The 23,749-nt window shown below is 59.5% G+C and overlaps 2 protein-coding genes across 2 annotated transcripts in view; both read left to right on the forward strand.

Moving 5' to 3' along the window:
• The first annotated feature begins 504 nt into the window (after positions 1-504).
• Positions 505-14,581, forward strand: ZC3HC1 (zinc finger C3HC-type containing 1). The gene is made up of 10 exons (XM_054057906.1): positions 505-728; positions 2,355-2,465; positions 3,236-3,387; positions 6,432-6,515; positions 6,959-7,086; positions 9,442-9,599; positions 10,759-10,984; positions 11,272-11,478; positions 11,675-11,884; positions 14,175-14,581. The coding sequence occupies exons 1-10, from the start codon at positions 664-666 to the stop codon at positions 14,241-14,243; spliced, it is 1,410 nt and encodes a 469-aa protein (XP_053913881.1). The 5' UTR covers positions 505-663; the 3' UTR covers positions 14,244-14,581.
• Positions 14,582-18,454: 3,873 nt separating this feature from the next.
• The window catches only part of UBE2H (ubiquitin conjugating enzyme E2 H), a 50,436-nt gene continuing 45,141 nt past the window's right edge, over positions 18,455-23,749 (forward strand). Inside the window, exon 1 of the mRNA XM_054058484.1 lies at positions 18,455-18,691. Within this exon, the coding sequence (XP_053914459.1) occupies positions 18,639-18,691 (53 nt within the window). The 5' untranslated portion in view covers positions 18,455-18,638. The remainder of the gene's footprint in view (positions 18,692-23,749) is intronic.

Raw genomic sequence — 23,749 nt, forward strand, 5'->3', positions numbered from 1 at the left:
GAGGCATTGCTGGTGTCCCTGAGGGCGTTACTGGTGTCCCTGGGAGCACTGTGTGGTGTCACTGGGGCCGTTACTGGTGTCACTGGGAGCACTGGGCGGCGTCACTGGCCCCATTACTGGGGTCACTGGTGTTACTGGTGTCCCTGGCCTGCTACTGGTGTCATTGGGAGTGTTACTGGTGTCCCTGGGAGCACTGGGAGGCATTGCTGGTGTCCCTGAGGGTGTTACTGGTGTCACTGGGAGCACTGGGCGGCGTCATTGGCCCCATTACTGGGGTCACTGGTGTTACTGGTGTCCCTGGGAGCTCTGGGAGGCATTGCTGGTGTCCCTGAAGGCGTTACTGGTGTCACTGGGAGCACTGGGCGGCGTCACTGGCCCCATTACTGGGGTCACTGGTGTTACTGGTGTCCCTGGCCCCGCTACTGGTGTCATTGGGAGTGTTACTGGTGTCCCTGGGAGCACTGGGTGATGTCCCTGACCCTCTTACTGGGGACACCGCTATCACTGGTGTCACTGGGTGGGTCCCCGCTGTCCCCGCCCCGTCACTGGTGTCACTGGGCGGTGTCACTGGGCGTGTCCCCGCTGTCCCCGCCCCCGTCACTGGTGTCACTGGGCGGTGTCACTGGTGTCACTGGGCGGGTCCCCGCTGTCCCCGCCCCCGCCATGGCCGCTGCCCCCCCCCAGCAGATCCGAGCGCTCCTCGCGGGAGGCATCGCACCCGGGGCGGGGTGAGTGACTGGGGGCACTGGGAGGGACTAGGAGCACTGGGAGGGACTGGGAGCGGGCGTGGGAGGACTGGGAACGGTTGTGGAAGGACTGGGGGCACTGGGAGCAGTCGTGGGGGAACTGGGGGGGACTGGGAGGGGCTGTGGGAGAGCTGGGAGGGACTGGGAGTGGTTATGGGGAGACTGGAAGGGAGTGGGAGTGGGTATGGGGGGGCCGGGGGGGACTCAGAAGCACTGGGAGGGACTGGGAGCAGGCATGGGGGTCTGGAGGGGACTGGGAGCCGTTATGGAGGGAACTGGGAACCACTGGGAGGGACTGGGAGCACTTATGAGGAAGCTGGGAAGCACTGGGAGCAGTTATGGGGGAACTGGGTGGGATTTAGAAGCACTGGGAGGGATTGGGAGCAGTTATAGGGGGACTGGGAGCAGCTATGAGTGGACTGGGAGGGACTGAGAGCAGTTATGGGGGGAACTGGGAAGCACTGGGAGGGACTGGAAGCACTTATGAGGAAGCTGGGAAGCACTGGGAGCAGTTATGGGAGACTGTGTGGGATTTAGAAGCACTGGGAGGGATTGGGAGCAGTTATGGGGGGAACTGGGAAGCACTGGGAGGGACTGGAAGCACTTATAAGGAAGCTGGGAAGCACTGGGAGCTATTATGGGAGACTGTGGGATTTAGAAGCACTGGGAGGTACTGGGAGCAGCTATGAGCGGACTGGGAGGGACTGAGAGCTGTTATGGGGGAACTGGGAAGCACTGAGAGGGACTGGAAGCGATTATGGGGGAACTGGGAGCTATTGTGGAGGAACTAGGAAGCACTGGGAGAGTTTGGCAGTGGTTATGGGAGCAGTTATGGGGGAACTGGGAAGCACTGGGAATGATTATGGGGGAACTGGGAGCTGCTGTGTGGGGACTGGGAAGCACTGGGAGTAACTGGAGGCACTAAGGGGCACTGAGAGGCAGTACTGGTGGCACTGGAAGTACTGGAGGCACTAAGGGGCACTGGGAGGCAGTAGCTGAACCTCAACAATACTGGGAGGCAGTAATGGGAGGTACTGGTGTGTACTGGGAGGCACTGGTGGCACTGGGAGGGCAGGGACTGGGCGGTGACCTGGTGGGTCCTGGTGTCCCCATGACTTAAGGGCAATGAACGGAACGTGGAGGGGGCTGTGACCCTAAAGGGGCCACTGGAGGCACTGGGAGGTGGTACTGGTGGCACTGGGAGGGCAGGGATGGGTTGGTGACCTGGTGGGTCCTGGTGTCACTGTGGCCTGAGCACCATGAATGGGACACGTTCTGGTGCTCTGACCCTAAAGGGTGCGATTACACTGTGGGGGCTACTGGGAGGCACTGGTGTGGGTTCCAGATACAGATGTGCTTTTGGGATCATCCCCAACGTTGGGTACGTTCTCCACCTGCCTCCTCCTCTCCCACTGCCTCTGTCGGCCATCGTGTGAGCCACTGTGTGGCCTCGTTTGCTGCCTTGGACTTAATTAATTTCTTGGTCATTTAATGAAGGGCTGGGGCCCTCACGAGGGGAGCCCAGAGGACGCCGGGGCAGAACATGGTGCAGGTTTTGGTGGTGGAACCTCTCCAGGAGTTCCACTCACTGACCCATGTTCCCTTCAGGAAGGACACGGCCGAATGGTCCGAGTCAGCCAATGGATCTTCCCAACTGGATGCTCCTTCGTTGGAGTCCACCAGCAAGGACGCCTACTTCAGCCGGGTGGAAACGTTCACCATATCCTCGAGGACACCGGGCCTCCAGCCACCTCCTGCCCTGGGTCATAGTCCCTTCCCTTGGCCTCCCGACAGCCTCCATCTTCTCAGAGGCTTTATGAAGAGTCCTGGAATGGGTTGGGTGGAAGGGACCCCCAAAGCCCATCCAGTCCCACCCCTGCCATGGGCAGAGACACCTCCCACGGGATCAGGGGCTCCAAGCCCCATCCAACCTGGCCTGGAACACCTCCAGGGCTGCTTTTCTGGGAAATCTGGGCCAGGGCCTCCCCACCCTCAGAGTGAAGAATTTCTTCCCAATGTCTCATCTAAACCTTCCCCTTCTGATTAATCTAAAGCCATTCCCCCAGGTCCTGTCACTCCAGACCCTTGGAACAAGCCCCTCCCGAGCTTTCCTGGAGCCCCTTTCCCTACTGGGAGCTGCCCTAAGGTGTCCCTGCAGCCTTCTCTTCTCCAGGCTGAACAACCCCAACTCTCCCAGCCTGTCCTCGGAGCAGAGGGGCTGCAGCCCTCACATCATCTCTGTGGCCTCTTCTGGGCTGGGAGTGCACGTTGCCTGCTCACAGGGAGGTTCTCCTCAGGACTGCTCCCAATCTCGTTGTCCCCGGCCTGCAGTTACGTCATGGATCGCCCCAACCCATGTGTAGGACCTTGGCCTGGTTGAACCTCATGAGGTTCTCCAGCCCCACTTTTCTCCTTTGGCCCAGTGATCTCTGGCCCACGTTCCCATGGTTTAACCCCCAGTTTTCTGGGTTCTGTCCTTAACACGAGCACCCGCTGAAGTGGGCGGGCAAACCCCACGAGCTGTCCCCCCTGGTGTGCGCCCGGTACGGTTGGACCAACGTGGAGTGTGACCTGCTCAAATGTTCCAGCTGCCAAGCCTTCCTCTGCGTCAGCCTACAGCTCGCCTTCGACTTCAACAAATGTATGTACGCCAGCGTCCCGTGGGGTGGGAGGTGGCATCTGGGGGGGGTTCTGCCTTACTGGGCATGTGAACAGCTCCCACAGTCCCATCCTGGGTGGTGCTGGGTGTCTCTGAAGAGCCAGCGGTGGCCCAGGTGGCCAAGAAGGACAACAGCTCTCGCGCTTGGGTCAGCCATGGGGTGACCAGCAGGAGCAGGGATGGGATTGTCCCCATGGTGTGCCCACACCTCGAATCCTGGGCTCAGCTCTGGCCCCTCACTCCAAGAAGGACCTTGAGGGGCCGGAGCGTCCAGAGAAGGGAATGGAGCTGGGGAAGGGGCTGGAGAACAAGGGTTCTGAGGGGCGGCTGAGGGTCCTGGGGCTGAAGAAGAGGAGGCTGAGGGGAGACATCATCACTGTCTGCAACTGCCTGGAAGGAGGTTGTGGAGAGGTGGGTGCTGGTCTCTTCTCCCAAGGGACAGGGGATGAGATGAGGGAACGGCCTCGAGTTGTGCCAGGGATGTTCAGATTGGATATCAGGAAAAATCTCTTCACACAAAGGGTTCTCAGTCCCTGCTGAGGCTGCCCAGGGCGGTGGTGGAGTCCCCATCCCTGGAGGGGTTTCAAAGCCAAGCAGACGAGGTGCTCAGGGACGGTTCAGCAGTGGACGGGGATGGTTGGACTGAGTCATCTCCAAGGTCTTTTGCAACCAAGCAATTCTAAGGGTCTGTGAAAATGAAGCTCAAGTCACATTTCCTTTGGTTTGTGAGAACGTGGTGGAACTTCAGGCTCCTGCTGTCACAGACGAGCTGGAATAGAATCACAGTTATTTGGGTTGGAAAGGATCTTTAAGAATGAGCCCAACCGTAAACCTCGCACTGCCCTGCCCACCACTGAACTGTGTTCCTCAGCACCACATCCGCGCGGCTGTTCCTGCTGTCGTCTGGAAGGCAGCAGAGGGTGCTGCCCTGGTGCTGGACGGAGGCCATGGGCGGTTCCTCTTGGGTCACCGAGTGCTGACACCCAACTTTGGTTATCATGGAACCATAGAACCATAGAATAGTTTGGGTTAGAAGAGACCTTAAAGATCATCCAGTCCCACCCCTGCCATGGGCAGGGACACCTCCCACTGCATCAGGGGCTCCAAGCCCCGTCCAACCTGGCCTTGAACACCTCCAGGGACGGGACAGCCACGGCTTCTCTGGGCAACCTGGGCCAGGGCCTCCCCACCCTCATTGAGAAGAAATTCCTCCTTACGTCCAGTCTAACTCTGCCCCTCTCCAGTTCATCTCCGTTCGCCCTCATCCTATCACTCCAAGCCTTTGTGAACAGCCCCTTCCCAGCTTTCCTGGAGCCCCTTTCCGTACTGGAAGCTGCTCTTAAGGTCTCTCCACAGCCTTCCCTTCTCCAGGCTGAACATCCCCAACTCTCCCAGCCTGTCCTCACAGCAGAGGGGCTCCAGCCCTCACATCATCTCCGTGGCCTCCTCTGGATGCATTCCAACAGCTCCATCTCCTCCTTATGTTGGGGATTCCAGAACTGGACCCAACCCTCCCGATGAGGTCTCCCCAGAGAGGAGCAGAGGGCCAGAATCCCCTCCCTTGATCTGCTGGCCACACTGCTTTGGATGCAGCCCAGGACATGGGGAGGTTCTGGGCTGCGAGTGCATGTTGACGGCTCATGTCGACCTTCTCATCAACCAGCAAATGGCTCAGGCCATCTTTCTCAGATAAACCTTGGCCCAATTATTCTGCCAACACCCATGCTGGTGTACAGAACCCTGGAAGAACCAGAGGTTGGAAGAAGGTCCCATACTAAGACCAGCGCTGTTGAACGTCTCCGTCAATGGCATCAACAGTGAGATCGAGGGCACCCTCAGCAAGTTTGCAGGTGACACCAAGCTGAGGGGTGCAGGTGTCACACCAGAAGGGTGGGATGACATCCAGAGGGACCTGAACAGGCTGGAGAAGTGGGGCTGTCAGAACCTCATGAGGGCAAGGTCCTACACATGGGTCAGGGCAACCCTCTGTATCAATACAGGCTGAGAAATTACATGAATGCGAGCAGCCCTGAGGAGGACTTGGGGCGCTGGGGGAGGAGAAGCTCCCTGTGAGCCGGCAACGTGTGCTCCCAGACCAGAAACCACCTGTGTCCTGGGCAGCATCAAAGCTGTGGGACCAGCAGGAGGAAGGGGATTCTGCCCCTCTGCTCCGCTCTGGGGAGACCCCACCTGGACTCTGTGTCCACTTCTAGAATCCCCAAGATAAGAAGGACCTGGAACTGCTGGAATGGATCCAGAGGAGGCCACGGAGCTGATCCGAGGGCTGGAGCCCCTCTGCTGTGAGGACAGGCTGGGAGAGTTGGGATTGTTGAGCCTGGAGAAAAGAAGTCTGCGGGGAGACCTTAGAGCAGCTTCCAGTACGGAAAGGGGCTCCAGGAAAGCTGGGGAGGGGCTTTTTCCAAGGGCATGGAGTGACAGGATGAGGGGCAATGGCTTTAAATTGGAATGGGGAAGATTTAAGTGAGACATTAGGAAGAAATTCTTCACGCTGAGGGTGGAAGGCCCGGTCTGTTTTCCCAGAGAAGTGGTGGCTGCCCCATCTCTGGAGGGATTCAAGGCCAGGCTGGAGGGAGCTTGGAGCCATGGCAGGGGGTGGAACTGGATGGACTTTGAGGTCCCTTCTAACCCAACCTGTTCCATGGTTCTCTGCGCCAGGGAACAGGAGGGGATTTTGGCTGCAGGGCGGTGGCCCTGCTCTGTTGGCCCTCACCACCTTGACCCACCTGACTTCGCTGCCGCAGCTGAGGCTCCGTGGTTGCCGTCGGGGAGGCTGGAGGTGCAGCAGCTCCTGCTGGTGGGCAGGGAGATGAGGTTGAGGTGAGAACTTCAGGCTCTCCAACCTACAGCCTCAGGTGGCATCTGTCCTCTGAGCCACGCTGAAGAGGATGAGCGCTGAAGAGGATGAGCAGGGAAGCCCTTGGAGCCTTCCTCTCCTGGTTGGGTTTTCCCAACCATTCCCTGAGGTGGTGGCTCCGCAGGAAGTGGAGATGAGCTTTGCCTTGCAGATAAGGAGCGCTGCGCTGAGATGAAGAAGGCCTTGTGCACCGCTCACGAGAAGTTCTGCTTCTGGCCCGACAGCCCCTGCCCAGGTTGGTGTCTTGTAGCCTGGCTCACGCACGCCTCTGGGGTCACAGTCCTCATTTTTGTCCCATGGAACCCGCGGTAGTAGAACATAACCTGTGAGCAACCTTGGCGCCCCAACAACTGAGCCATTGCACAAGCCCCAGACCTTGAGTCCGAGGCCGGGCTGCGCTTTCCGTGCCTCCAGGGCAGTCAAAACGCTGTTTGGGTTCTAACTGAGAGGAGACGGGGGCGGCTGGCTGCCATGGGACACTCAAAGGGTGGTAGATCTTGTCTTCTCCAGCAGGAAGGGCGGTTGCGAAGGAAAAGCCTGTGCTCAGATTCTGTTAAAAGCGAGGAGGCTGTGATGGGGAGAACTTGGCCGGTCTCATCTGCTCTCTTGCCTTGTGGGATGAGGAGGGGTTGGGAGGCTGATGGCACCGCTCAGGCCTCCTGCGTTTGCTTTTGCCAGATCGCTTTGCCATGCTGCTGGTGGAAGAGCCAAGAGCCCTTCTCCAGGACTTCCTGGAGCGCTTCCAGAGCCTGTGTCGGCTGGAGCTGCAGCTGCCCTCCCTCCGACCAGAGGACATGAAGAACATGGTGAGTTCCCAGGTGCCCGGGGCGTTGGGGGTGTCCGGGTCCCCAGTGACGATTCCCCACATCCCTGTGCTGAGCAAATTCCATCTGAAACAAGGTTCAGCCTGGAGGCTCCAGCGTGGTGGGCAGGCAAAACCCAGCCCTGCCATCTTGGCTTTCTCCTTGAACATTCCCCACATGGTGGCTTCACCTGGTAGTTTTGGAAGTGCATAAAAGGGACTTTGGAAAGGCTCATCCACCATTCAGGCCCCTGGCTGACACAGGCACAGCCGGCTCATGTCACCACGGTGTTGCCGGTGGGAAGCGGGCTGTGGTGTCCGATTCCTACTCCATGCTTTCCTGGTGCTCACGGTGCTCTCTGCTGCCCAGGAGAAGTGATTTGAGGTCCTACGTGCTCACTCTGTGAGCCACAGCCACCCATGGATCGCCTCTTGAGCTGGGGAAGCCCACAAGACTGGCCAGGTCGTGCAGAGAAGCCGTGGCTGCGCCATCCCCTGGAGGTGTTGAAGGCCAGGTTGGATGGGGCTTGGAGCCCCTGATCCCGTGGGAGGTGTCCCTGCCCATGGCAGGGGGTGGGACTGGATGGGCTTTGGAGTCCATTCCAACCCAAACTATTCTATGATTCTATGACTGGAGGCTGTGGTTGTGTTGGATGGGATTGGGAGGTTGAAGTGCCGGAGGTGTGGGTAGAGCTCGGGAAGGTGAGGGAGCCCTGGGAACGTGGTGCAGAGGGGGCTCTCGTGCGAGGAGGCTCAGAAAAGCAGAAGCTCCAACAGGAGAGGCTGAAGCATCGCTGCAGCCACGAGCAGGAGTGAGGTTGCCTCCTTGCCAGGCCTTGCTCTTCTGTGGCCGCGTCTGGCTGGTGGGCGCTCGCTGTCTGGGAAACAATGACTCTCAGCAGCGAGAAGCCGTGTGGGAACCGGGAAACATCCATTTAGCAGGAATCGCAGAAGGGTTTTGTGGCTGCGACTGTGGGCTGGCTGAGTGGTGAACCCATCAGAGCCTCCCAAGCAGGGACAGCCTAGTGCCGAGCGATGGTAGAATCATAGAATAGTTAGGGTTGGAAGGGACCTCCAAGCCCATCCAGTCCCACCCCTGCCATGGGCAGGGACACCTCCCGCTAGATCAGGGGCTCCAAGCCCCATCCAACCTGGCCTCGAACACCTCCAGAGATGGGGCAGCCACCACTGCTCTGGGCAACCTGGGCCAGGGCCTCCCCACCCTCAGAGTGAAGAAATTCTTCCTAATGTCCAGTCTAAATCTGCCGCTCTCCAGTTTATACCCATTCCCCACATCCTATCACCTTTATGAATAGAATCATAGAATAGTTAGGGTTGGAAGGGACCTTAAATATCATCTAGCTCCAACCCCCAATAGCCTCTCTCCATGTTTCCTGGAGCCCCTTCAGGTACTGGAAGGTCGCTATAGGGTCTCCTTGGAGCCTTCTCTTCTCCAGGCTGAACAACCCCAACTCTTTCAGCCTGTCCTTGTATGGGAGGTGCTCCAGCCCTCGCAGCATCCTTGGAGCCTCCTCTGGACCCATTCCAACAGCTCCTTCTCCTTCTTCTGTTGAGGATTCCAGAACTGGACACAATATTCCAGATGAGGCCTCACAAGAGAGGAATAAGAGGGGCAGAATCACTTCCCTTGACCTGCTGGCCACGCTGCTTTTGATGCAGCCCAGGACACGGTTGGCCTTCTGGGCTGTAAGCACACATTGCCGGCTCATGTCGAGCTTTTCATCGACCAGCACCTCTGTGTCCTTCTCTGCAGGGCTGCTCTCAATCACATCATACCTCATTGTGTACTGAAATCAGGGATTGCCCTGACCCAGGTGCTGGACCTTACGCTTGACCTTGTTGAACCTCATGACGTTCTCACAGCCCCACTTCTCCATTCTGTCCAGGTCCCTCTGGATGACATCCCATCGTTCCGGTGTGGCAACTGCCCCACTCAGCTTGGTGTCATCAATAGAATAGTTTGGGTTGGAAGGGGCGTCAAAGCCCATCCAGTCCCACCCCTGCCATGGGCAGGGACACCTCCCACTGGATCGGGGGCTCCAAGCCCCATCCTACCTGGCCTTCAACACCTCCAGGGATGGGGCAACCACGGCTTCTCTGGGCAACCTGGGCCAGGGCCTCCCCACCCTCATGGGGAAGAATTTCTTCCTCATGTCCAGTCTAAATCTTCCCCTCCCTAGTTTAAAGCCATTAAGCAGAGGAGAAGTGCTGAGGGTGCTCGCTCGTGTGCTTTCTGGGGAGTAAAAAAGGGATTTTCCTCCATGTAGGACATGGTTTCTGAGTAGCAGCAGCAAGCTTTGTCCAACTGCCAGCTCTGCCACCTTTCTCTGTCCCACAGTCCCTGACGGAGGAGAAGATCAACGCGCTCCTCCAGCTGATTGGGGAGGAACTCGAGCACAAAACAGAAGGAGAGAAACCATCGACGAAGGCTACCACGGAAACGCTGCAAGTGCACATTCCAGCCTGTGTCCTGGCGCTGTGTGGCTGGACCTGCAGGTGGGTGCTGGGATGGGACTGGTAACAAAGCGTCTGCCACGCTTTGTGGTTGCTGGTGAAACCTGTCAGAGGGATGTGGACGTCCCTCTAAAACAGTCATCTCCCTGAGACAGCAAAGAGTTTGAAATTCTGAGCTGCTGGTTGCCCACCTGTTGCTCTTTGAGATGTTGAAATTGATCCCCACTGGTTCCCCAGAGCTCGTCCAGTGCTGTTCGATACCTTTATCCGTGGCCTGGTTGAGGGGATTGAGGGCACCCTTAGCAAGCTTGCAGAGGACACTACACTGTGTGGAAGTGTTAACCTGCTGGAGGACAGGAAGGCTCTGCAGAGGGACCTGTCCAGGCTGGATCCATGGGCTGAGGCCAACAGGATGAGGTTGAACAAGGCCAGGGCTGGGTCCTGCACTTGGGACACAACAACCTCGAGCAGCTCCAGGCGTGGGGAGGAGGGGCTGGAAAGCTGCCTCGAGGAGAAGGACCTGGAGGTGTTGGTTGACAGCAGCTGAACATGAGCCAGCAGTGGCCCAGTTGGCCAAGAAGGCCAATGGCATCCTGGCCTGTACCAGAAACAGCGTGGCCAGCAGGAACAGGGCAGGGATTGTACACCTGGACTCAGTGCTGGGGAGGCCACCCCTCAAATCCTGGGCTCAGCTCTGGGCCCCTCACTCCAAGAAGGACTTTGAGGGGCTGGAGCATCCGGAGAAGGGAATAGAGCTGGGAAGGGTCTGGAGAACAAGGGTTCTGAGAGGCGGCTGAGGGCCCTGGGGCTGTTTAGCCTGGAGAAGAGGAGGCTGAGGGGAGACCTCATCGCTGTCTGCAACTGCCTGAGAGGAGGTTGTGGAGAGGTGGGTGCTGGGCTCTTCTCCCAAGGGACAGGGGATGGGAAGAGAGGAAACGATCTCAAGTGGTGCCAGGGCTGGTTCAGATTGGACATCAGGAAGAATCTCTCCATGGAAAGGGTTCTTAGGCCCTGGCAGAGGCTGCCCAGGATGATGGTGGTGTCCCCATCCCTCAAGAAATTTCAAAGCCGGGCAGATGAGGTGCTCAGGGATTGTTCCGTAGCGGACAGCTGAGCACCTGCATCTGCTCCGAAAGCTGTGATTTTGGTGGCACCCAGGCTCTCCGTGACCTTCCCTCGTGCCCTGGCTCTGTCCCTGCAGCGCCGCCTCTGGCTCCGTGCACCTCTCCGTCATCACCTGCTCCCGCTGCATGAGGAAGGTGGGACTGTGGGGCTTCCACCAGCTGGAGTCTGTGGGGCTGGAGCTCGACTCGTGCGGCGCCAGCATCGCCCCAGTGGCGCCCGCTGAGCGCTTCCCGCTGGTGCCCACTTCACCGCGCAGGATGCTGACGCGCAGCCAGGACACTCCGCCACCGGGCTCCGACCAGGTACGGCCGCGCTCTTCCACCTCAGGGCGTCTGTGTTGCACGGGGGTGTGCGGGAGTCGAGATCAATGCGGTTTGGGTGTCCACTGTCTTTGACCTTGCAAGGGGCTCGTTTGAGTGCCACGTCTCCATCTTCTGTGTGATGGGGAGGTGGCGCAGCTCCTGCCAGGGTGGCTGGGAAGGCTTTCATCTCCTCTTTTTGCTGGGCAGGGCCCTTCTGCCCACGTGAGGCAGAGGACGTGCTGGGGACTCGAGGAGCTCTTCATTCCTTGTTCTTTCCCCACTGGCAGCATGAGAAGAGCCTGTCACCCGCAATCTCTCGCCCGCGGGGTTGGGACTCTCCAGTCTCCGTGGACCGAAGTGATGTCGAGGTGGCCAGCCCCGCTCTGAGGAGCCGTCCCGTCACCCGCAGCATGGGGCCAGGTGACAACGTGGAGGTGCCATCCAGTCCTCTCCGCAGAGCAAAAAGGCCACGGCTCTGCTCTTCCAGCAGCTCGGTGAATGACCCGGGGCAGGAGCCTGGGTGGGGAGGAGAGGGCTCTGGGCAGGGTGCTCCTCATCCAGCCACCAGAGTTGTCCCCGTGGTGCAGCCCTGGCCAGATCTGGGCTGGTATTTAGTCACAGAGGGTTTTATCGTGTTCTTAAATGATGCTGTTGCTGCCCTCCTTCACTGTCATCTCCTCCCTCCCCCAGGACACTTCTTTGAGGAGCTTCTTTGACCCCAGCTCGCAGCATCGTGACTGGTGTCCTTGGGTCAACGCAGTGGAGGGAGGGGAAGCCCTGGAAGATACCGCAGCCCAGACGGAGAAGGAGTCTGCAAAGGCAGAGCCGGGATGGCGAGCGGTACTGAACGTGCTCCTCAGCACCAGGGATTGTGACCGAGTGCCTGAGACGGAGCCTGTGGTGAGTCCTACCCCAAACCCCACCACTCAGAGCACTATTGCCCCGGCCTTGCCCGGGGCTGAAAGCCTGTAGGCAGGATTTGGGGTAGATGGGCTTCACTTGGGCTGTAGATATGTAAAAGTGTGTAGATGTAGCACATCGTGATGTGGTTTAGTCAGCATGGTGGTATGGGGCTCACGGTTGAGCTTGATGATTTTGGAGATCATTTCCAGCCTTAATAATTCTGTCATCACAGAATCCTAGAATCGCTTGGTTGGAAAAGAGCTTTGAGATCATCGAGTCCAACCATCTCTGTCCATGACTGAACCATTCCTGAGCACCTTGTCTGTCCGGCTTTGAAACCCCTCCAGGGATGGGGACTCCACCACTGCCCTGGGCAGCCTTGGCCAGGGCCTGAGAACACTTTCCATGGAGAGATTATTCCTGATATCCAATCTGAACCAGCCCTGGCACCACTTGAGATTGTTTCCTCTCTTCCCATCCCCTGTCCCTTGAGAGGAGAGACCAGCACCCACCTCTCCACAACCTCCTCTCAGGCAGTTTTAGACAGTGATGAGGTCTCCCCTCAGCCTCCTCTTCTCCAGGCTAAACAGCCCCAGGGCCCTCAGCCGCCTCTCAGAACCCTTGTTCTCCAGCCCCTTCCCCAGCTCCGTTCCCCTCCCCAGATACACTCCAGCCCCTCAAGGTCCTTCTTGTTCTATGATTCAATGAAATTCAGTATTGGCTGTCACGTATAAGGGATGCAGGCAGGAGAAGCCCTGGTTCTCTCTCTTCTTTATCCTCGTTGACCAAAGTCTTTCTTCAGCAATGAAACGAGTTGGCATTGCCAGCCGTTCGGGAGGAGCTTTCAGCATGGCACGAAGACAGACGTTTGATCCCATTCTATACAAAATTTTGGTATTATCTTCGAAAATGCCTGTTGTTTTTGTCCGAGGCAGCCTCAGGGTCCTGAGCAAGCAAAGGCGCTATCGAAAACCTCAGCAGGCAGCGCCGTTCGGCTCCGCTGGGTTAATGGTCAGACTCAACGATCTTAAAGGTCTTCTCCAGCCTAAAGAGTTCTGTGAGGACCAAGCGTGTGTCTGCAGAGCCTCGGCTTCCGCTCCGGCTGTGCTGACGGCCGCTCGGCCTGGTCTTGTCCTTTACAACGACGAGTTATGTGCAGATCTGCCCAAGGGCTGCTATAAATAACCACCTTTCCCGAGCGGCTCAGCGCCTCCCAAGATCCAGTTGTGTTTCTTGTCTCAACAGAGAGCTCTCCTGAGCCTCCCTGCAGTCGTCCTGCAGCCACCGGGCCCGGCTGCTGGACCGGTGGCTTTGCCGAGCAGGGAGCAGAGCTGAGGCCACGGCCTCCTGCCTGAACGGCTGCCATGTTTTTATCGTAGAACGATGGGGTCCTGGCATGGCTTAGGGTGGAAGGGACCCCAAAGCCCATCCAGTCCCACCCCTGCCAAGGGCAGGGACACCTCCCACGGGATCAGGGGCTCCAAGCCCCATCCAATCTGGCCTTGGACACCTCCAGGGATGGGGCAGCCACCGCTGCTCTGGGCACCCTGGGCCAGGGCCTCCCCACCCTCACAGGAGAACATTTCTCCCCAAGATCTCATCCTCAATCTCCCCTCTTGCTGCTCTAAACCATCCCCCTCGTCCTGTCCCTGCACTCCCTGACCAAGAGCCCCTCCCCAGCTTTCCTGGAGCCCCTTTCCATACTGGAAGCTGCTCTGAGGTCTCCCCGCAGCCTTCTCTTCTCCAGACTGAACAACCTCAACTCTCCCAGCCTGTCCTCAGAGCAGGGGGGCTCCAGCCCTCACGTCATCTCCGTGGCCTCCTCTGGACCTGCTTTAAGAGGTCCGTGTCCTCCGTCATCCGCTTGGGTTCCTGCTGCTGGCTCTCGGCTGTGCTCGGTGGTGGAGCTGTGCTGGGCCACCATTTCTCTCGGGGACCCCGTGCGGGTTGTGCCCCAGCAGGTCGGTCCCTGCCGGCTGTGCCGGGGGAAGGTGCCCACGGGTCCTGTGGGACGGGACACGAGTGGGAGGTGTGAAACCTGGCAGGAGCAGGGGATGGATGGGGTCCTGTCCCGCTTCTTGCTTGCTGTCACCTTGCTGTCTTCCCCTCTGGTTCTGGGGAGTTGGGTTAACGAGGAAGAGGAGAAAATCGCTGTCCTGGAAGCTGCCTTGGGAATCTCAGATGGAGTTTTGTGCTGCAGGTTCTCTTCACGAGCTTTGTGCGGTGGTCCTCGGGGCTGTTGCGGAGCCTTAACCTCTGGTTGTCTCTTTGCTCCCCTCTCTTGCAGAGCCTCTCGGTGAAGTCGTGTAAGGTGTTCCGCATTTTCCGTCAGTGGGAGAGCATGAATTCCTCCTGAGGGGCCCTCGGGGAAGCGCTGCCTGGCGTGGGGCAGAGATTCGTTTCGCGGTTGCTCCCGTGGCAGCTCCATGCCCCACGGAAGGGACGCTGAGGAGGCTCCGTGACAAACGCAGCCCCCAGCTGGGATCCCCTCTTCCCAACTGCCTTCCTTGGAGCAGATTGCCTTCACCAATTGCTGCCGGAGCCCTTGGCTCCGAGGGCTCCGACAGCCTCGTCTGGAGCCGGGATGGTGGGGGGCGAACGTGGTCACCTGGCGGGGGTGACCATCCTGTCCAGCTGTGACCGCCACCGGGAGGCGATGCCAGGTGGGAATAAACATTTCACTGTTGTTTTTTAGTTACTGCTGGTGTGGTGCTTCTTTCCTGGGTGGGATGAGCTCTTGCGTGCGGCTCCCTGCATCCCTCAGGACGCTCATCTTTGTGGGATCGATGTCCCCCTGCCTCCCTCTCCTGCTTCCCGCCCCTCGTTTCACTCTCCCCCCTGCCTGACGCGGGCTCTTTGCCACCCGTACGCGCAGAGCTTCGTGCCCCAGCCCCTGCCAGCGTCTGCTCCGGCAATCACCGCTCAAAGCAGGTTTGGTTGGAGGCTGACAGCCTCTCCGGGGTGATAAGTCCCCCGGCGTGGAGTGCAGGGGAGGCTGGGACGCAGCTGAAACCTGGGAAGAAGGGGATTAGGGCTTCCCGTGGCTCAGGGCTGGAGAGGGGTCGGCCTTCGTGCAAGGGAGAGAAGCCAAGAAGGGAAACCCTCATCTGTCATCTCCATACTCGAGGGTGAAGGGGCTTTGGGGAGCGTTGAGACTGTGCAGACGAGGACCTCCCCACCCCAGGTCTGCTACAGCCACTTGGGTGTGAACGAGGGCATAAGGAAATGTCGCCCCATTGTGTTTTTTCGAGCAAAGGATCCCCCCACTTTGGAGGAGGAGCCCCTGCCTCAGTTTCCCCAGCTCCAGGGCTTCTTCTGCATCCCACCTTGCCCCATCCCCTCTGGGGCATTGTCTGGCCACTCTGTGCCTGGGGAAGCAGCGGCTGCTGTAGTCGGGGCTGATCCACGCTGTCCCTGAACCCCAAAACTTGCAGGTGCACCTGCCCCCGCTGGGAATTGAGCCCCCCTTTACGTGCTGGGAAGCAGCAGGGCCTGAATTTGAGGGGTCACCTTTCTCTCCTAAGAGGGTTCTGATTGCATGGCCCTAAGGAGGAGTTGCTTCACGCCATGGCTGGACATTGGGGTGGGGATGGGGGTGTCCCCCCACAGCCCCCGGGACCCCCAGAAGCCTGAAGATGGGCTGGGCATCGTCTGGGATCCACAGTGGTGCACAGAGAGCCCCGAACCCACAGCACCCCCACGGGTTCCCCCAGCTTCTTTTGTGCCCCCGTAGCTCCCCGGATCGCCTGTGGCTCCCCATGGCTCCCCCATTTCTGATGGTGTCCCATGGCTCTGCTGCCTCCCATCTCTGCCTGCCCGTCCCCCCTGAAGCCCCCCAGCACCCCACGAACTGTGGGGTACACCCACACCAGGGGGCACCACCCCTGCCCGCGCCCCCCGATTTTAAGACCCAGGAGAGCTCAGGGGGGCCCCAAATGCCTTGTGCTCCCGCAGGTGGGGATCTGGGTGCCACGGGAGGGGTCCTAAGGACACCCCCACCAAAACAAACCCAAACAGGATGCTTTCGTCGTCCCTGTTGTGAAACTGTGGTGTTCTTTGGTTCTATGATTCATTACGGGGATGAAATACAAGGATTTAAAGAAATTAAGGGAAAATCCTGATTTTCCTGTTCTCCCAGTTGCCGGGAACCACTCGGGGAGTGTTGAGGGCTCAAAAAACAGGGGACCCTCTGCCCCAACCTCTCTCTCTGCTCAAATATAAACCCTCTTCTCCTTTGCCTCTCCAAATTCCTCGCCTGGGCTGTGGATCCGACCCCGCTCGGAGTCGGGGCTGGAGGGGTGTGATGGGCATTAAATGGAGGAAATAACCTTCCCCCCCAACACACATATGTGTGGGGTGAAGTCACCCTGTTTTGGGGTTCCCCGGCAGCAGGGAGGAAGCGCTGGGACAAATTTTGAGGTGATAGTAGGGTCAGGAATGTGGGATGTCCGCCTTGGGGTGTGGAGGTGCCACGCCAGAGCCCCGCCGGCTGGAGAGTCACCATCATACGCCTGCTGTCACCTCCGGGGCGCTGGCGTGTGCCTCCCCCATCCGCTTGGGTAAACTGAGGCACGAGGGGATGCTTTGGTGGTGTTGCACCGGAAAGCCGGTGAGGTGACTGGCACTGCGAGGGCTCCCCATGGAACCATGGAATGGGTTGGGGTGGAAGGGACCTCAAAGCCCATCCAGTCCCATCCTGCACCTCCCACTGGAGCAGGGGCTCCAAGCCACGTCCCTGCTTTGCCATCGGGGCGGTGTTTGAGGTCAGTGGTGGCTTCACCCAGGTGATGCTGCCCACACCACCTTCATGTCCTGCTGGTTGGGGACCCCTGTGCTGGTTCTGGGGCCCCAGTGGGGTCTCAAATCCCTGGTCTGGGACCCCCAATCCCTTGGACCCTTCCCCTCCCCTGCGCTGGTTCTGGGGCCCCAGTGGGGTCTCAAATCCCTGGTCTGGGACCCCCGATCCCTTGGACCCTTCCCCTCCCCTGTGCTGGCCCTGGGGCCCCAGTGGGGTCTCAAATCCCTGGTCTGGGACCCCCAATCCCTTGGACCCTTCCTCTCCCCTGCGCTGGCCCTGGGGCCCCAGTGGGGTCCCAAATCCCTGGTCTGGGACCCCCGATCCCTTGGACCCTCCCTCCCCCCTGTGCTGGCCCTGGGGCCCCAGTGGGGTCTTTACTCACAGCCCCTCAATGGTCCTTTCTGGGGTTTGGAACCTGTGACCCCTTGGACGCTTCCCCCTGGCCCCAAAACATGAGGGTCTTGACCTGTGGCCCCTCGATGGCCGTGGTGCCCCGTGGGGGCTGGAACCCGGGCTGCTCTGACGTCCCCCCCCATTCCTGCGCTGGCTCTGAAGGGGGAGTCAAACCTGCAGCCCCTCGATGGCCCTGGAGCCTTGGCGGGGTCTCAAACCCGGGGTCCGTGTCCCCCCACATGCTGACCCTGTTGCCCTGGAGTGGTCTCAATCCCTCTTGGACACTGTTGTCCCCTTCTCCCCCCGCCTCGGCAGAGTCTCAAACTTGGGGTCCCTCGATCCCTCTCTGCTCCCAACCCCACCAGTGGCCCTCAATCACTTCTCTCCCACCCTCAGAGGCCCCGGCAGGGTCTCAGACCCACGTCCCCTCGATCACCTCCCCCCCCCGCAGTGGCCCCAGTGGGGTCTCAAACACTTCCTCCCCTCCTCGCAGTGACCCTGGTGGGGTCTCCAACCTGAGGTCCCTCGATCACCTCAATGGTGATCCTCAATGGCCCCAGAGGGGTCTCGAACTCGGGGGTCTCTTAATCAATTTTCCCCCCATACCTCCAGTGTCTCCAGCAGGGCCCCAAATCCGCGACCCCCCGACCCAGTGGGGTCTCAGACCCATGACCCCCTCCCAGTGACTTTACCCCCAGCCCCAGTGGGGTCTCAAACCTGTGACCCCCAATCACTTCCTCCCCACCGCCCGGTGTCCCCAGTGGGGTTTCCAGACTGGGGTATCGCAATCACTTTCCCCTCACCCCCCAGTGTCCGCTGTGGGGTCTGGAACCCAATCACCCCCCACACCCCTCCGGTGGCCCCATAGGCGTCTCCAACCCAGGGCCCCTCCATCACCTCCCCCACCCCCCAGTGGCTCCAGAGAGCTCTGGAACCTGTGAGCCCTCGATCCCTCTCCCCTCCTTCCCCCCCCAGAGGTTTTGAACCCGGGACCCCCAATCACTTCCCCCGCACCCCCAGTGTCCCCAGTGGGGTCGCGAACCCTCGATCCCCAATTGCTTCCCCCGATGTCTCCAACGGGGTCTCAGACCCTCAACCCCTCAATCACTCTCCCCTCAGTACCAGTGTCCCCAGTGGGGTCTTCTCGAATCCACCCCCCCCAATCCCTTCTCCCAGTGAACCTCGCAGATTCTTTACCGCCCCCCCCCTACCCCAATGACCCCAGTCGGGTCTCGAACTCGCGAACCCCGGATCCCTGCCCCCCCCCCCCCCCCCGCACTACAACTCCCACAGCGCCGCGCGGGGAGGGGGCGTGTCCGCGGCGGCGCCGGCGGCGCAGCCAATGGGGACGCGCCGGGGCTGTGACGTCAGCGAAGGTGACGTCAGGGGCCCAGAGAGAGGCTGGGGCCGCGGCGGCCGGAGCGGGGCCGGAGGGGGCGCGGGCGACGACAGCGGCGACAGCGGCGACAGCGACCGAGGGGGGGGCCCGCAACAGCCCCCCCGCTCCCCGGCGGCGGCGCTGACAACGCGCCCGGAGCAGCGGGGGCGGCCGCGGACACCATGTCCTCCCCCAGCCCGGGCAAGAGGCGGATGGACACCGACGTGGTCAAGCTGTATCCTTCACCCCCACAGGGACCCCGGAGGGGGGGCACCGGGGAGCGAGGACACCCCCCCGGCATCGCCCCCCCACTGCCCCATCGCGGGGGGAACGGGGGAACCCGCCCCAGCAGCCCCCCCCTCCCCCGTGCAGCCCCCGCAGGGAGGGTGGCACCGGGATTCCCCCCCGGGGCTGTACTGGGGGGGCACCGGTTTCCCCCCACCCAACCCCCCCCCCCGGGGCTGTACGGGCACCGAGATCCCCCCTAACATCCCCTGCCCCCTTCTCCCCGCCACCAATACTGCCCCCCCCCCCCCCCCCCCGTTGCCCTCCCCCCGGCTGAATCGGAGCTGAGGGGAGCAGCACTGGGTCCTTCCCAGACCCCCCCTTCCCATCGCCCTCTTTCCCCCCGGGGCTGGTGGGAGCAGGGGGCACGAGGACCCCTCACTCTCGGGCTGTGGAGGGGTTGGGAGGCACTGGAATGGGGGGTTGGGGGGCACTGGACACCCCCCGCCGTTGCCCCCACCTTGCTGGGGGCTGAGATCTCCCCTCCTGGGGGTGAGTCCACACTTATTTTGGGGGACTTTTCCCCCACCTCCAGCCCTTGTGAAGCTCCCCCCTCTGTGGGGTAAGGCCTAACCCCACTCCACCCCTTATTTTGGGGGCCCTGATCCCTCTCTGTGGCCCTGGGGGAGCCCTTATGGGTCCCCCACTCCCATGAGGTGAAGATACCGCCTCCCCAGGGTGAGGCCTGACCCCCTGTCCCTTGTTTTGGGGGATCTTCTCCCCCTTTGTGGCCTGGGAGTGCCCCTGTGGCCCCCTTCTTGTGAAGGCCACTCCCCTGTCCCTGTGGGGTGACCCCCCCCTCCTGGGGGTGAGGCCTGACCCCCTCCACTCTCCTTTTGGGGGGACTGATACCCCTCGGTGACCCCTCCAGCCTGGGTGCCCCTCACCCCCCCAGACTCTGGCCAAGGACCGGGGGGAGCCTGGAGAAAGGCATTTGTGAGATTCATTGTTGTTTTCAGCCTCGTGAAGCTCCTCGTGCCGGTTTAGGGGTTCGATTTGGGGAGGGGGCGGTGGGGGGGCCCCACAGTCCTGGGTGGGCGAGGGGTTCTAGGCTGGTGGCCACTCTCGCAGCTCCCGTTTATGTAACGCCCCAGTCTGGGTTCGCCTTTATTATTCCTCCCCCCGCGATAGATCTGTTTATGTTTTTCCTCCTTATTTTTATCCTTTGGCCCTTTCCAGCGCGGCGAATCCTTTTTCTCTCTTGTCTAGAGTGTGGGTGGCGTGGAAAAATATCCTTGGGATTTGGGTTCTGGGGTTGTTTTATGTTGTTTTTTTGTTTACGAGGTGGTGGGGGTCGAAAGGACCCGAGTGGCCGAAATGGCTTTGGGCTCTGTTGGCTCAACGTGCTTGGACTCAGCATTGCCAGGGGGTCCAGAATTGGGTCTGATTTGGTTTTCCTGAGAGAGATAAACAAACTTCGCTTGGATTTCGGTGTGTTTTCTCAGAGGGAGGAGCAGCCCCGCTCCCGTTTGTGGTGCGAGGGTGCCTTATCGAAGGAAACTTCTGCTGGACGCCCAGCCTGCGCGTCCCCTTGACAAAGCTGCTCTCTTTCGCCTTGTTTTTGAGCAAATAGGAAATGACTGCCGATCGCTTGAACCGGAGCTATTTTTATCCGGGGGTTTAAAGTTACACACATGTCAGGCTCTGCCGAACGCCGATGGTGATCGATGCTTTGGCACACCGGGAGGAGGGTTGGGAATTCCAGCTGTTTGGTGCACAGAGGGGGAATAAACCTCTCCTTAGGGATAACCTGGAAGGAGGTCTGGGCTGGAGAAGGGCCAAGGCCCAACCTGAGCTGGTGCTGCTTTCCTTTTCCCTCCCCCCCCTTTATTTTGTTTTATTCCCCCTTTTTGTTCCCTTCCTAGCCAGTATCTCTGGTGTTTTTGGAGACAAAGAGAAGGTTTTCCTGAGGTGGCTGCGCTCGGTGGTAGGTGGAAAGCCCTGAGGACCTGGCGTTCCTCCCAACCCCGGGCAGTTTACACCCCGCTTTCTTTCTACCCCTTGACAAAAGAAACCCAAGGCTTTTCCAACCACGAAGCTCAACGTGGCCTTCCGAGTGTTTTGAGGGGCGAGGGCTGGAGCGTTCAGACTCCTGTGGACAACAAACTTGGGAAGTTGGCTGTGTCAGATGACTCCTCAGCACTCCTCCCTCCCCAGCCGTTTTTGTTTGTCTCGCCTTGCCGGTGAGCGCAGCTCGCCAGGCCCAGGCTCTCTTCCCTAGGGAGAGGTCCTCTCTGGAGGCCCACCTGGAACAGGGGTCTGCTTGGAGATGGGGGAGCCACTAGGGGCTCGTGGTGGCCAAGGGCTTCTCTGAAGGAATGTGCTTGAGGGCAGCTTCTCTCCGGGGCTCTGGGGTTTTGTTGTTGTGTTTGGGTTTGGGTTTTTTTCCCCCTTTTTTGCTGCCGTTTTCATTACATTTTTCCCTTTTTGGCCCCTTTTCGTGCCTCCGATGGAGAATAACGCCATGGATTTATGGCCTGCCGAGGGCTGCCTTTCTGAGTGGGAAGGGGGTGATGGCCAGGGTGGGCAGCGTCGCTGCTGCTCCCGCTCTGACAGGTTTAGGAGCAGAGTGGGGTCTCTTTATTATTCCTATTTTCAATCCCGACACGTCCGTGTCCTTTATGGATGCCTCTTTGTGAGCAGGGCAGGGTTACTTGGCTCCTGGGGCTGGGGGGGGCTATGGGGGGGTGCAGAGCGCTGCGTGTGCACGTTAACGTGTTGAAGCGATGTTTAATAATCGCCTGGACGATTATGTGCTGAAACTCTGAGTCACTCATTGTTTCTCCGCCGATCGCGGCGTTGTGCAAATGCCGGGGGAGGGCCTGCAGTGGGGAACCACGCTGCCTCACTCCCTCCTGGGGGGCTGCTGCCCCCTGAACCCCAGGGTTTGGGGTGAGTCGTGTCCCTGCAGTGTGGGGGGCTCTTCCTGAACCCTTGGCTCTGCAGAAAGGCTCCCTGCTCCCCCCAAAACACCTTGGCACCCCCATGGAGGCGTAGGGGTATCCCACTGGGAAGTGCTCAAAGTCAGGGCAGCTCCGGGCAGCCCCGACTGCAGGTACTGGAGCAGGGATCCCCAAATCCCCCCGTCTTTGGGGTGAGCAGCTGTGTTTTGCAGGCAAGAGGCCTCGAGCGGAGCAGCTCCAGGGATTGGCTGCTCTGTTACTACCCGGAAACCGGGGTTGGGGCGGAGCGAGCGGCAGCTGATGGGGTGCCCCAGCCAGCTGGGGGGAACGCACCCTGGCACCTCGCATACCCCTGACCGTGCCAGCCGCGGCTGTTCTGAGCTCGGGCTCATTGTTCTGCGCCAGGGAGCAGCGTGGATGCTGCAGGGCAACAGGGTTGCAGCCTCCCCTCGTCCAGGAGTTTGTGTTGTGCTGATTTATCTTCCTCCTTTTGTGGAAGGATGCTCCTGGCAGGCGTCTTGGTGCCCATGGAGAGATGCTTGTGGTCCCTGTGGAGAGATGCTCCTGGTGGGGTCTTAGTGTCTGTGGAGAGATGATCATGATCCCTGTGGAGAGATGGTCACGGTCTGCTGTGGAGGGATGCTCCTGGCAGGGTCATAGTCGCCATGGGAAGATGCTCCTGGCCTGCTTGTGGTCACTGTGGAGGAATGCTCGTGGTCGCCATGGAGAGATGCTCCTGGCACAGTTGTGGTGCCCATGGAGAGATGCTCTTGGCTGGCTTTAATCCCCATGGAGAGATGCTTGCGGTCCCCTTGGATATATGCTGCTGGCTGGGTCATAAACCCCAAGCTCTATTTTTAAGCGTCGGGGCTGGAAAAGGGAAGTGTTGCCCTGTTTTGTGCATGCAAGGTATTACAAATAGCACCCAGCGTCATCTGAATCTCCCTGCTCGGACCAGTTTACAGAGCTGGATGTTTGCGACGTGTGCCGGAGCGTAACATGCGGAGCATTGCGCTCCCTTCTAATTTTAGGCTTGTCCTGAGTCAAGGAGAATAAAGGCACAAAGCTCTTAAGTTCACCTGCGGAGTATTTTGTAATTGCAACGCTCCCATGTTTGCTCCACCAAGACCGGCCGAGGCAAAGGGTAGGACACGGTTTACATTTGGGATGGATTCCTTTTTATGCTCATTATAGGCTTACGCCTCACTTATCGTCCCGCTTGAACACCTTCCAAGAACGGCGTTGAGCAACCGGGCGGTCACGTGGCGCCGTTCCCTCTGGCTGGTCCCTAGGGGACGAGCCTGTGCGCTGGAACGTCGTGTTTGGGGAGGGTTCGGGGATGTTTTGTTGTGGTGGCGGTGGGTTTTTTTTTAAAGGATAGACATTTCTGGAAACTTTGGCGAGCCAGAATGTGGATTTTAAGCCGTCATGCACCACACTTCCTGCTCTGCTTCTGGGGTTCTGTTTTAATGAGGTCTCCGGGGATGAGGTGAATGGCGTGGTGGTGCTTCAGAATGCACTCAGACGTGGCAACGGCCCCACTTCGGAGCAGGGAGACCCCCTGCCTCCCCCTGAAACGCTCACACAGGTTGAGGTTCATAAATCAAATCCAGATACCATGTAGTGCTACCTGCCGTAACAAGAACTTCAAATCCATGGATTGCTCTGCCAAAAGCAGAGGGAGGACACCAATGACTCCTCTGTGCTGCCCAGATGACAGCTCCAAGGGTGTTGTCTCGCTGCTGTCAGAACCAAGCGCGACAGCTTTGCCGGTGGCCAGATTTCCTTCCCCCGAGAGGATGGGCTCTTGGCTGCTGCTGTAAGTTTGCTCTCCCATTGTTGCCCCGTCAGTGGGATTGTGGAGGCCGTCGGCACTTGGGCTCATCGAGCAGACCTGAAAGCGCTGTGCACCTGCTTAATCATTTAATTGCAGCGGTCATTGAGATGAAGCTGTAGAATGTGAATTCGGAGCAGAGCACCTGTTCCCGCTTGACATCCCAGCCTTATTTGAGGGAAGACAAATAAAGCCTTTGTACCGCTCTGCGTTTGGGTAATTTTAACTGTTTCTCTGTCTCATTCCCCAGACTCGGAGCGGTGGTTTCGGT

Source organism: Cuculus canorus, chromosome 1, assembly GCF_017976375.1.
Source record: "Cuculus canorus isolate bCucCan1 chromosome 1, bCucCan1.pri, whole genome shotgun sequence".
Taxonomy (NCBI): domain Eukaryota; kingdom Metazoa; phylum Chordata; class Aves; order Cuculiformes; family Cuculidae; genus Cuculus; species Cuculus canorus.

What these genes read in the sequence shown, in the direction of transcription:
- ZC3HC1 (XM_054057906.1), top strand. Translation starts at nt 664, where the DNA reads ATGGCCGCTGCCCCCCCCCAGCAGATCCGAGCGCTCCTCGCGGGAGGC. An exon ending in AGCCGGGTGGAAACGTTCAC is followed by an intron (nt 2,466 to 3,235) that starts CATATCCTCGAG and finishes TTAACACGAGCA; the next exon opens with CCCGCTGAAGTGGGCGGGCA. An exon ending in GCCCGACAGCCCCTGCCCAG is followed by an intron (nt 6,516 to 6,958) that starts GTTGGTGTCTTG and finishes TGCTTTTGCCAG; the next exon opens with ATCGCTTTGCCATGCTGCTG.